The sequence below is a fragment of the Theobroma cacao genome, chromosome 3 (genome assembly GCF_053813885.1).
Source record: "Theobroma cacao isolate CCN51 chromosome 3, ASM5381388v1, whole genome shotgun sequence".
NCBI classification, from domain to species: Eukaryota; Viridiplantae; Streptophyta; class Magnoliopsida; order Malvales; family Malvaceae; genus Theobroma; species Theobroma cacao.
In genome coordinates, this window is record NC_142641.1 from 2133621 (window position 1) to 2146850 (window position 13230).

The following is a 13230-nucleotide window of genomic DNA, read 5'->3' on the forward strand; positions in this document are numbered from 1 at the left end:
CCGGTCTCCCTAGGTTCTCATGAGAAGCACTAGCCAATGCTAGTGGCCGATACATTTTTTTTAAAAAAATTAGAATAAAAAATTATAATTTATATAATCATAATTTTTAAAATTAATAAAACGTAAAATTATCTTAAAAATATTCTCGCATTATCAAATTAACAAAAATATTAACGATTAACTAATAATAAAATTTATGTGTCTAATGAAAATATTCTTTTAAAACAAAATACTCATTTCGAAAACTAATAAATCTACGTATCAAAAGTCAAGTGTAATTTACCCTGAATTAAAATTATCCATAGCTAAGGAGGCTTTTTTTTTTTTTTTAAGAAGGAAAGAGTCAAACAAGTTGACATAGGATACATGCTTGGGAAAGTCGACATTTATGATTTCAGCTAACAAGGATCAGGTTCACAAGAATGTAGGGAGACAATATAAAATGTTGTATGACCAATATATATCTCATAGATAAAATGTTGTATGACCAATATAAAATGTTGTATGACCAATGTTGTATGATTTCAGCGAACAATTGACAGGACTAGAAAACTGAAAAAGTAGTATAAGATTATGGAAATTCTTTTTCCTGAAGATATCATCTACTGTAAAATGTTACAAACAAACATTATTTGCCAAACGTATTGATTCCTACTAAGCACCACTTTCTCTGAGTTCATTTTCAATAGACTTGCCTCAGAAAATTTGCAAGGGAAGCTTACTAAGACATGTATACAATGGCTCTATCATTAATTACAATGATGTAAACAATATTACTGATCTATTCACTCACATACAACAACAAGCATGCACCTATCAATACAGCAACACATGCCAAATCCAAAAGAAAAAACATGGAAGTGCATGGTTTCGTACCCATCAGCAATTAAGAGTTCGCCAGTCCTTTCTTTTCAACCTCAAAGCCTTCTGACCAGACTGGCGCTTTGGAGCAGGCTCCACAAGCAGCAGGCGTGACATCACATATGCTAAGAGTTCTTCATGGTGGGAAAATGTGAAGTCTAAGTGAGCATACTCAAATTCACTGTATGATACATCTACACCAGAACCCTTCATCAGCTTGTAGTGCTTTCTAACCATTCTCGGTCGGATTACCTGGTCCTTCCGACCAGCCACCAAATCAACGGGAATATCAATAAGACCATAATACTCACCCAAGTCTAACGGCTCTGGAGATCCATACACCTCCATATTGGCTGATGTACTCCCATAATCGTACATTCTAAATTTTCCTGTATGTTTTATCTGTGCAAGGTGGTGCGCCACACGAAATGAGACCCCCGGCATGTCATTCATGTTATAATGAGGTAACCCCAACACCCCAATCCAATTTGAGCTATCTCCTCCGACAAAATAACTCATTAGGGTTTGAACCAGTCCTCCAACAGCAGGGTAGTTATGGAAGTCCCTAGCCAACTTGTTCAACAGCATACGAAAGAATCTGGTTGGTATATAAAAGGCAGGCACAAGAAGTGGCAGAATAGGAGCCAAAAGAAGAAATAGATACTCCATCATTGTAAACACAAAAGTAGAATCATCATGGAAGCCTGCAGGTGAAAGTAAAACCAATCTTGAGAGCCTGTGAGGCTTCTCTTCGATCCGGCGTGTTATAACATACATCAGCATACCAGCTCCCCCCATGCTATGAGAGATTGCACAAAGTTTGTAAGGCTGCTCATCATTTGTTTCTTCATCAGGTTGGCTAATCTTCAATTCAGCAGTTTTGACTTCATGAATCTTCTCTATCATAGCCGGAATATCCTCTGTCCCATGCTCATTTATGGAGTATCGCCAATATCTAAATCAAAATGGTGCTTTTAAGTTTTTTTTTTTCCTTGAAGAAGGGGAAAGGGTGGTGTTTCAAACTAGAAAGATTTTGAAAACCAACAAGATGAAGTGATTCTAGTCTCTTGCAAAGGACTTCCAAGTTTTTGTGGTCGGCAAGTGTGACCAGTAAAAGATAGATAAAAAATTGTTAAAAGAATATATCTGCTCCTACCTAGTGACCACATTAAACGCAGAAAAGAGGAGAAATCATGTTGAAATGCTTCATTCTTCAATTTCCAAATTCAGTGTTTGAGAAACAATGAATCAAAGATATTGACAGAGAAATCATATATTTACTTACTGTCGTGACGAGATATTTTTGTCCACATGCTCTCTAGAGACTAAACCACGAAAGTTCCCCAGGTAAACATCATAGCCTGCAATTAAAGCAATACCATCATTACACTGCAATTTCACACTGATGTGCTATGAATGATGTAAATACTCTAAAGTATAAGACAAACCTTGATCAAAGGCTGCAAAAGCTGGAGAACCAACAATGCCATTAGAAACCCAACTGCACAAAGGAATCAACTCATAAGAACACAACAAGGTCAACTGTTTTAGTAAAAGGGAAAAGGGAATATATGGCAATTAGTTGGAATAATAAATAATATGGTTTCTATAATACAAGAAGAAGAAGAGTGCTTAACACAACATAAGGAGAGGGATCCATGTTCATAGGCGTCACATGCATATATTTAAGTCTTTGATAGATGTGATACTTTCAGACAAACACCAACCCAAAATATATATTTTTTTAATTTAAAAATAGTTAAGACAGGTACATGGATCTTCTTCCTATCTCATTTAAGTCTAAGATGACAAAATCACATGCCCCAAAGCTCAATAGGTAATATCTATTAGATGGTATCCACAGTACGCTGACTGAAATGATTCCTTCAATGCATAAATAGTATAATAATTAAGTATGGACATCTTTATCTAAAAAGAAACCATTAGACCAAAAAGTAAATGTAAGAAACAATAGCATATAATTAATCTCTAACAAAATAATATAATATTTCTTATTGTCAACTGATGCTTGCATTATCCTTTTAAATTTCACATGTGAAAAGCAAAAGTCATAATTCATGGAGCATCTTCTTCATTTTCAAACTTAAGGCATGAGCAATGGCTGTAAGCCTGTAAGTCATTTTGCAATTTACTTTGCAACGAGAATCATGGTCATTCTCTTCGCCATGCTTCAACTATCCTACAGATTCAAGCAAGTTTTTCACTAGCATCATCAAGTGGCATTTTGTCTTCCTCAAGGAAAAGGTAATTTTATGCTCATTCAGCTCACTATGCCTGCCACACTATAAGCTTATCCAAAAATCTTCAGAATTAATAATTTGTCCTCTACTCATATCATTCTTGATAGAGGAGAATGAAGCAAAAGTTCACATAGCCAATCACATTTACTAGGCGCTAAGGCTTGATATTGTTAAACAATGTGTTGGCCATTTAATTAAACAACCAAAACAAACATGTTCATACAATTTTAAATATAATAATGTGTGCAAAAACCAGATTTTCAAAATAAAGATAATGTTTGCATCAAAAGCACACACTAAAGCAGTCTAATTATGCTAACTGACACTAAGCATTATAGTTCAGAGTTGTTAATTAACTACTGTTGGAAGTTTGCTCGTTGGAAAAATATCAATATCAATATAATACAAGTTATAGGCATATGATAACTGAAATATCAAAACCCATACAAAAATTGCCTTACAAAAGGTCAGGCATGCAGCTCAATGTAATACGTAACCAACAACGTGAGCAACCATAAAAGAAATCACAGCAGCGCGGTAGGCAGACTGCAGATTGTTACTCACCCCATAGATGAATCCAAAATACCATGTTGTAGATAGACAGCCTTCCGTGCATCACGTCTGCAATATCAGACTAGAGGTATCACGAACCATAACATTCAAGCAACAGTTACAATCTGAAAAGAAAACTAACAATTATACCTTGGTATTCTTTCTAAAAGAAGAACATATCCATCAGCAGTGATAACATGAATAGCTTCATATGGGTACCTAAAACAGGAAGAGGGGGTAAGAAACCAACAGAAGATATGCAGACTTTCAGGGGTAAAAAGGGCAAGAAAAATTTGAGAATAGCAATGCACTTACCCAAGCTCTGTTATGACATCCTTACATGTCCGAGCATCAGTGTTAAGAGAATGGTGAAGAGTAAGATTCCTTTCTCTAGGAGCTGGATCATTATCACCAAGAGTAGCCGTGGGAACAGAAGCATTAATAACATCATCTTTGAAATCTTTAACACCAACACTGGGACATGACAACCATTTTACAAATATGCTGAAAGCTTCAAATGGGGAGAGAACATAGTGCGCAGCTTTGTGAAACATATCAAATATAGCTTCTATGAAAATCTCAATTGCTAGATGAAGATCCTGATTGACATAGCATCACTTTGAGTAAGGAATAAAATAATGGAAAATAATAAGGCAATGAAAACAGAAAACTTCAAGAAGCAGTAAGATGCAAGTCCTTGTAGAAACCTCAATGACTCCACGTCTCTTGTCAGTGGTGCGGTGGACAACATGGTCCTTGGGGGTGTGCACTTTCCTGAAGGAATGAAAATGCCTAGGACGGGGGCTTCCTGGATCTGAAGAAGCCCTCGGTCCCCATATATTTAACAAACGGAAAAGAAGAAATGGTATCCCCAGCAGAAACCTAGCAGGTAATAAAATCCATGAAAATATGAATGCCATCCAGTCTGTCCAATGCCAATCATTCTTGATACGAGTGCTGGTTCTGGAGATTCTTGACCCATAAGATGACGGTGATGCAGGGTATACTCCATCAAGATCATCTTCTCCGGAAGAATAGTCTATACTTGAAGTATCCGAATCCACAGAAAGCTCATGGATGAACTGGTTGAATGAGGAAACACCACTATAGTCAACAAGAAAAGTGGAATGTCAACAACTAAATGTATTACAAGTACTTAATACAGTAAAGAAGCTGTTAAAGAATGATAATTGCTTATGATAATTTCAAGAAAATCCATCTTCTTTGTTTTTTTTTTTTTTTTTTTTTTTGGTATGGCCACAGGTGGGACTGAGAAAAGCAAGGAGCAATTCCAGATTCAGACCATAAGAGAACATAGGACTGTAAAGTAGCAACAAATTACTTAGAAAGACAAAAAAACGTGAATGAAAACTATTTAGTGGCCACTCAAGAAAGAAAGCAGGGCAAAAATTCCCCTCCCATCGTTCTTCAGATGAGCATCTCAAGTGAGAGAGAAGGAATCTAAGCAATTTCTGCTGACACCACTTCCTACTTAGCTTCCATAGTTATGTAACAAATCTGTCTTCATGACCAGCCAATACAATCAAATGTGTTGCAGGCAATTTTGATAAGCAAGAACATTTAATATAATCATATTCTTAAAAAATGATTAAAAATTAATATCCAGAAAAGGTCCTATTTGGCATTTAAGAAGCCAATTAGAAGAGGCTCTATGGAAGTATATTGGACCTATGATACAAAAACACACTAGTGTCAACAAGCATCATTAAACTTCTCCATCAGGACATCTTGACAAGAAAAATGATCAGAACTCTGGTTTATCTCTCCTGCTTAATCTTTTAGTCGTCCACTCCGTAATTGAGGGAAAGCAAGACAAGGTCAAACCTAGGAAGCAAACTATGAACTTCAATGTTAACATTAATAATTCAAATCACTCTTGCAAAAGATTTGTTTAAGCATACAAGTGGAAAATACAAAACAAAATCCTAGTCCATGATTCTTAAAGACTTATTTTTCCTCACATCTAAATTAAAAAACATACTTTCCCATCCAGCGAGGAAAGCGAGGTCCACGAAATGTTGGCCTAAGCTCCCATCCCTGAACACCTTCGAGAATATTTGCCTTTCCCGGAAGAATGGTCAATAAAAGTGCTGACACTCCATTTATCAGCCTTGCAATATTGTTCAAAGACTCATACGTGAAAGTCTTCACTGACCTGCACTAAAAGCAAAAGCAAATTGGTTATTTGTTTGGTAAGCTAATGACAAAAGTTAGGAAACTAATTACTGCTTACTAGCTCTTACCAAAGGGGGAAAAAAATCTGAGTGCAGTTTAAGGGAATGAAGAATTCAGCACAAGCAAAGCAGATAAATTACCACAACTTTCAAAGGTAGCTGTACAATGCATGCAATAACACTCTAACGAAAGCTAAAGTCATTTAATTATATTTAGACGCAATAATCAATTTGAAATTGGGAAGAACAGAACAAAATTGCTCCTAATACAGTTCAAAATGTTAAGTGAAACCAAGCTGCAAAAAGGAAGCCTCAAATGCAATGATTATATAAATAAATAAATATGACTGCTAACTTTCCGCCATTGATTAATGTCCAAAAAGCTCTATTTTTTGACAAACTTTCCCTAATTCCTTAACAAAATATGAAATTTTCTTAATAGTAAGAAACCTCTCCTATGGTCAATCATTCAGAGTTCTAAACTGATTTCTGTTTCTTTGTCTTCTAAAACAAATTAAGAAATTAAACAATTTCAGCAAATTCTTTTTGTCTTCTAAAACAAAAATAAATCATTTCTCAATATGGTAATTAGAGGCAACCAGGCCAAAAAAAGGTAATTTTTTTAAATTTTTTCCCTGTAAAAAATTCACCAAGGAAAACCCCAAGAAAGGAAAATCTTGAATGGTTCAATTTGATAAATTTCTCATATAAATAATACCAAAAAATTTCTAAATAAATTATTTCTTCCCTTTTTTTTTAACTTGATTCAGCCAATAAACAGCTCCCACCAACTTTTCCCAAAAACAAAGCCAGTAATATCTTAAGAACAATCCCTCAAAAATTCCCCGAATCTCCTCAAAATCCAAAAATCCATAGGCAAAGAGAAATGATTGTAAAAACAACAAGCTGATGCAGGAAACCAATCCGACACATGCATACACGAATACGTATAAATATACGTAGAGAGAAAGAGAGAGAGATGACTCACTCTTTGGTAACAGCGAGGGCGTTGTCAACGAGTCGCTGCATCGATTTTTAGTTTTTCCGAATTTACGTAAATTTCGATCTCTCGATTTCCGCAACGATAAAAAAAAAGCCACAAGAAAATCGAAATAGAATGCGAAGAATTCTGAAATGGAGGCGAAACGGAGAGAGATTGAGGGAAATCTAAAAGGGAGAAAGGAATCCGACAAATCGGGGAGTGTTTTTGCAACGGCGATTCTTGCCGTACAAAGGAAGCCGGTTATATCAATTACGCCATGTTTTTTTTTTCAGTTGTTTTCCAATTTTTTAAATTGTTGGAGGGAAGATTCCACGTGGAGAAATATGATTGGGTGGTCGAATTAGCGTCGCTGGTTTGGTGAGGTGTGATCACACCAACTCAGTATCGCGAGAATGATTATAAACAATTTGACACGAGTTAATTATGATTATAAAATTTTATTTTAAAAATTAATAAAATATTGACACTTTTAAAATTTTAAAAAAATCTTTTTTATTACTTTTAATAATTTTTTTATATATCTTTATTTTAAATTAAATAAATTTTTATTAATTGACATTAGTTGATCCGTTACTTTGTCTTTTTTTGACATGTAATATTGACATTAAAGTAAAAAATAATACTTGATCATGTAATGTTTTTATTAATAACATTTAGTTATAAATCTGTTTGATTAAAAATAAAAAAATTTATTTAAATTAATAAAAAAATATAATTTATTAATATTTTTATAACATTAATTATGATTTTGTATTATAATTAAGTAACATAGAAAATTCTGTAATAATTTCCATAAAACCGAGTTTATATGATCAAAACGCGGATTTTACAAGGTCGGTGCATGTGCGTCCGATGCAAACGATGTGGGTGAAGTGAATCAGGACCGTTGATGAATTTAAGGTGGGCAGCCCGAGATGCGATAGGGGATTTTTTATTGGATAATGGATAATGTTTGGTCCCACTAATTACTTTTGGTGCTGCACGAGGACAACCATGGCAGGGGACCAGTTTTAGGATGGCATGCCTTTGGACACGAAAAAAATGCGGTGTCTCGACGTGGAAGAGCCACAAAATGTGTTTATTATAAAAAAGTGTACACGTCAACTCCGTCGACTAATGTGCATAAAATTATAAAACAAGAATAAACAACGAATAAAAATTTTCATCATACTTGTTGCGTGCAAGTTTAATTAATCTCACGTCACTAAAAAATATATAAATTTTAAATATATAAATATAAAATTTTTATTATTTATTAGATATATTTTTAAATTAAAAATATGTATTTATGATTTATAGATTTATTTAATTTTTATTTTTATTTTTAAAATTTAAAATATCCTAGTAAACTTTAAGTTTTATTAATATAAAATTCATAAAAGATACAAAAATCGAAATAGATCTATATTAGGATAAGAGTCTCTTTTTTATAAATAAAAAAATTAATATAATGAAAACGTTACACAATTAGATATGTAAACATTATATTTGTTCGGGACTTAATTTATTTTATTTTTAATGTATTTTTTAATTTTATTTTGATTGATTTTTGTACCTTAAGAATGATGGTTTTATAATTTCAATGAGTTCAAAAACTAAATGGATCAAAATTCAATAAAGAAATGGTATTGAGTTGGTGAGCCCACAAATAATAAAAGTAAGGTAAAAACACATAAATAAAGATCAAACAAAATAAAAAGAAAAAGAAAAGAAAATCAAAATTAAAAAATTTGACAAAAAAACAAAAAAAAAAGGCAAAGAAAATTAAAAGAAAAAAAATTAATTAAAAAAGGAAAAAATCAATGGAATCCTTAAAATCCTCTCACATATCGACAGATTTTATATTAAAAAATCATTTCACGGAAAAAAATAAAATCAAATATTCACAATTAAATCAAGATTCCAAGAAAACACTTATAAAAATCCCAATAAAACACAGCAACAAACAGACAGAAAAAAAGAGAAAAAAGTACAAAAGAAAAGTGAGCAAAAAAAGTGTTCTTTGTTTTTTTTCGGTTTTGAATTTTTTTATATTTAGATCTAGGAATTTCAGAGAAGTTTTAGAGAAACGAGTCCGATTAAATGATAGATTGGCTTGAAAGGGTTTTGGGGGTGAATTTCGATGAGATTCCGGCATTGAGAAACGGCGGCCAGAGGTGGAGCGTGCGGCCGCCGATGATGTCTTGGTGAAAAAAAAACCGAGAGGGAGGAAGGAAACTCAAATATTTAGGCGTTGGTCTTGGCTGTGGGCTAACTTATTTAGGCTTGCTTAGGTTGTTAGGTTGGTTAGTTTATTATCCAAGTTCGTTATATTTGAGTTTTTAAATTACTTGATTGTGGATTGCATTGGACAAGGCCCAATTCTATTTAATTTTTGTTCCCATCTACTAGATATGGCTGAAGCTTTCATCTTACTTTATTTATGTTCATTTTTTTGTTATTTATTTTGTTTTTGGTATTAATAAAAATAAATAAAATAAAATTTTGTTTTAGACCATAATTTGGTTAAAATGAAATTTTTATCACCATTATTGGTAGAATAAAATTATAAAAAAAATAAAGACTTATAATTATTTAAAAACAATCTTTTAAATGGAATTTTTAAAGAAAGTTGTAAAAGGCTTTTTCTTAAAATTTTCAAGGTAAAAATAATTATGGGACCTTACTATAAGGGTTGGGGGTAATTCCATATATTTTTACTAAAAATGTTTATTTATAAATAATTAATAAGAATATAAATAAATAAATATTTTAGATTTTATAAATATAATTTTATAATAAATATTTAATATAAAATAAATGAAAGTCCTTCGATGATGAAATTTTGAGAACGTTATAAGAGGTAATCTTTTTTAAATTTTTAGATGAGAAAATCTTTTTAAATTTTACCAAAAAGGTTGGAGAATTTGGAAAGAATTTTCAATATTAAAAGATATTTTATTTATAAAAATGACTTAGAGAAATAATTGAAGGAAATAAATTAATTTATTAAGGCTAAAAAAAAACACATAATTAATTAGGTACCATTTCGAACGAGCATCGTGAGAGTGCTAATCCCTTCCTTATACATAATTGTACTTCTGAACTTAATTAATTTCGTAGATCGAAATCTATTTTTTTAATGAACTTAAGTCAAACCTAAAACCTCATTAGAAAAATAAATTTAATTAGGTGGCCAATCATACCTAAACAAAAAAAATTAATGACAACTCTTTTTATGTCAAATGGTTGAGTTTTAGAACTCATACATTATGACAGGATAAGATAAAATATCATGAATTTCACATTAATAAGATATGAGATTGGTTAGGAGTGAGCAAATAAGTGGATTGGGTGGTTTGGTCCACCATATTTAAAGATCAAATGGACCAATCATTTTTAAAAAACCTATCAAATATAAAAGAAGATCAAACTGACCAAACATAAAATTAGTTTGGTTGGTCCAATTTTGAACCAATTGATCAAAATTTTATTTTATTTTTTTATATATTATAATATTAAAACTTATAAACTTCATCTATAATTATATATATATGAAATTAATTATATAACTTATATGTTACAATGTTTTATATCAAAGTTTATATAAATAATAATTAATTATAAACAATGTATTATAAAATCTAAGATGATAGCTAATAAACTTATTAAGTGCAATCATATGAATAAAGCTTATTATAAGTTATAGTAATGCTTATGTATAAATTAAATATATATAATATATTACTTCATTATATATATATATATATAATTAATGATACAAATTATATGTTAAAATGTTTTAAATATATGTATTATAAGTTATAGTAATGCTTAATTATAAATTAAATATATGTATATATAATATATGACTTTATTATGTGTATGTATTTATATATGAAATTAATCACATAATTTATATGTTATAATATTTTATATCAAAGTTTGTATAAATAATATGTTATAAATCAAAGGTGATAACTAATAAAGTTATTAAGTATAATCTTATAAATAAAGTTTATTATAAATTATAGTAATATTTATGTATAAATTAATTATATGTATATATAATATATTTATACAATTATATATATATTCACAACATTTTATATTACGAAATATTACTAAAGTGTAATAATTATAACATATTAATATGTAAGATATTTACTATCATATATTATAATATTAACATATAACTTATATAATTTAAAATATATAACTTGATATTTCATATAAATACATATTTATGAATAAATATATATATATAACTAATATTAAATTACTATGATTATGATTTGTATATGTATGTATAATACTCTAATATATTTTAAATATATTATTAATTAAGTTTACTATCAATTCTTCTTAATATATAAAAAAATTATATATATTAATATATATAATTATATAAAAAATTAGTTTAGTTTTTTGGGTGGGTTGATCCAAAAATTTTAAAACCGAAAACCAATAAAAAAACCAATTAAACCAAACATTTTGAATTAATTGATTCAACAAATCAATTAGATCGAACCGTTTTATCAAAATCACATTTAGTGCTTGTTTGGCTTGGCTTTTTTTCAGCTTATCTACCTCTTAAAAGTAAAAGTCAGGCTAAACATAAAATTTTGAAAAGCTCTTAAAAAAAAGTAGCCTTTTTTAAAAGAATAAAATTTTGAAAAAAAGAGTTTCAAGAAAAGCTCATATGAAGAGCTTTTTCTTCTTTTCTTTTAAAAATGCAAGAGAATTTTTATTTTTATTTCAAAAATATCCTCATCTGTTAAAATAATTACAATATTACCCTCTCAAAAAAAGAAATACTATTTACGATAATTTTAACCAAAATTATAATTTATAAAAAAGAATTTATTAAAAAAAACTTACCAAACAACTTTAACTTAATTTTAAAAGCTATTATTTTTCATAAGAGCTTCATAATAGCTTTTAAGTTAAAAAAAATTAGGTTAAACAGGCTTTTAATTTGAGTGAGTAATTGATTTGAATTGGTTTTGCTCACTCTTAAAATTGATTATCTACTACTTATTAAGTATGTTTTTGTGTTGGAAATATGGACATATGATTTATAAACTTACTTAATTCACGAAATTGAGCTTTTAAGTTCAGACTGAGTGACACAAGTCACTAAGCAAGAGACGCGATGGAGATGTCACACCACAAGATTTCAGATTAACCCGACTTATCAGGCAGGCTGGCTAGTAATTCGGGTAGTAGATAGCGGTGTGCCTGGTGGAATAGACCAAGCGGGTGCAGATGGCATTAATATTATTATTTCAATGATGCCATAGCCATTGCTTCTCTTTCAGCGATTAAACGAGGGGTGTTCGTGGTCTGTTTCTGCTGGGAATGATGGCTTGAGCAAATCGACACACACGGAGCAAGACCATGGATCACAACAGTACGGACTGGCACGCTTGATCGCCGTTTCACTGCAACATTGACTCTAGGAAATGGGCAAACCTTTGAGGGAGTATCAGTGTTTCCTATCAGCGTTTTCATTACAGATGCACCTTTGTACTATAGCATAGATGGATGAAAACAAAAGAATATGTAAGTTAGAAACATTGAAGAGAGAAGGAGATTGCAGGGAAGGTAGTCAGCTTTGAAAACACCAGAGTGATTGAACCATATGAACAAATGGCTGAACTTGACCGGATAGGTAGCTTTTGCTTGTATACTCATGGCAAATTCAGCGTTTTCAGAACCAGCTGAAAACTCTGCTCCCAGCATGGTTCAATTAACTTCTTCAGGAGCTCTGGTAAGAGAGTACGCAACAGTAAGTAAAGCAGAAGTGAAAACTGAGATTCTTGAACACAAAGTGAGCACCACAAATGCTTTTTTATCAGACCAGACCTTATCAACCTTGCTGTTCTGAAACCAGATGTTCTTGCCACAGGGTTTGATGTACTGGCTGCAGTTCCACCAATGCCATTTATATATTGAAATAGGAAACTATGAGTTTGTCAACAGATTAGGCACTCCACTTGGGCACGTCAATGGCAGCACCTCATGCTGCTGGAGTGGCAGCATTGCTGAAAGCTGTCCATCCCGAGTGGATCCGTCCAGCAGCCATTCGATCTGCTTTGATGATGAAGGTGACCACAGCATATAGAATCGACAATAATGGAACTAATATCATGGATCAATCTACCGGACTTGGTGCTACACCTCTACATGGTGGGTCTCAGGTCACGTTAATCCAAATAAGGCTACAGACACTGTGACTCATACATGACTTGAATTTGCAAGACTATATTGACTTCCTTTGTGGTCTTGGCTACAATTATACCCAGATGAGAACTGTTCTAAGACAATGCCAATAGAATCGTAGCCAAGAGAAAACTGACCTAGACTACCCATCTTT

The 13230-nt window shown here is 31.5% G+C and overlaps 1 protein-coding gene across 2 annotated transcripts; it reads right to left on the reverse strand.

Moving 5' to 3' along the window:
- Window positions 1-553: 553 nt before the first annotated feature.
- LOC18604068 (uncharacterized) lies at window positions 554-7135 on the reverse strand. 2 transcript variants are annotated; one of them, XM_007036393.3, is made up of 9 exons: window positions 6858-7135; window positions 5677-5850; window positions 4382-4778; window positions 3990-4273; window positions 3825-3893; window positions 3687-3743; window positions 2310-2362; window positions 2147-2222; window positions 554-1816 (listed from the first exon to the last, which is right to left on the reverse strand). In XM_007036393.3, the coding sequence occupies exons 1-9, from the start codon at window positions 6896-6898 to the stop codon at window positions 880-882; spliced, it is 2088 nt and encodes a 695-aa protein (XP_007036455.3). In that variant the 5' UTR covers window positions 6899-7135; the 3' UTR covers window positions 554-879. The 2 variants fall into 2 exon arrangements, with proteins under 2 accessions (XP_007036455.3, XP_088660924.1); XM_088804798.1 differs by having other exon boundaries at window positions 5677-5855; window positions 6858-7134.
- Window positions 7136-13230: the final 6095 nt, after the last annotated feature.

Excerpts from the sequence above, each read along its gene's own strand:
- LOC18604068 (XM_007036393.3), bottom strand. The coding sequence starts at position 6,898 with ATGCAGCGACTCGTTGACAACGCCCTCGCTGTTACCAAAGA. Across the intron at positions 5,851-6,857 it reads GCCCTCGCTGTTACCAAAGA|GTCAGTGAAGACTTTCACGT; the intron begins GTGAGTCATCTC and ends CTTTTAGTGCAG. Across the intron at positions 2,223-2,309 it reads TTTTGCAGCCTTTGATCAAG|GCTATGATGTTTACCTGGGG; the intron begins GTTTGTCTTATA and ends CTTTAATTGCAG.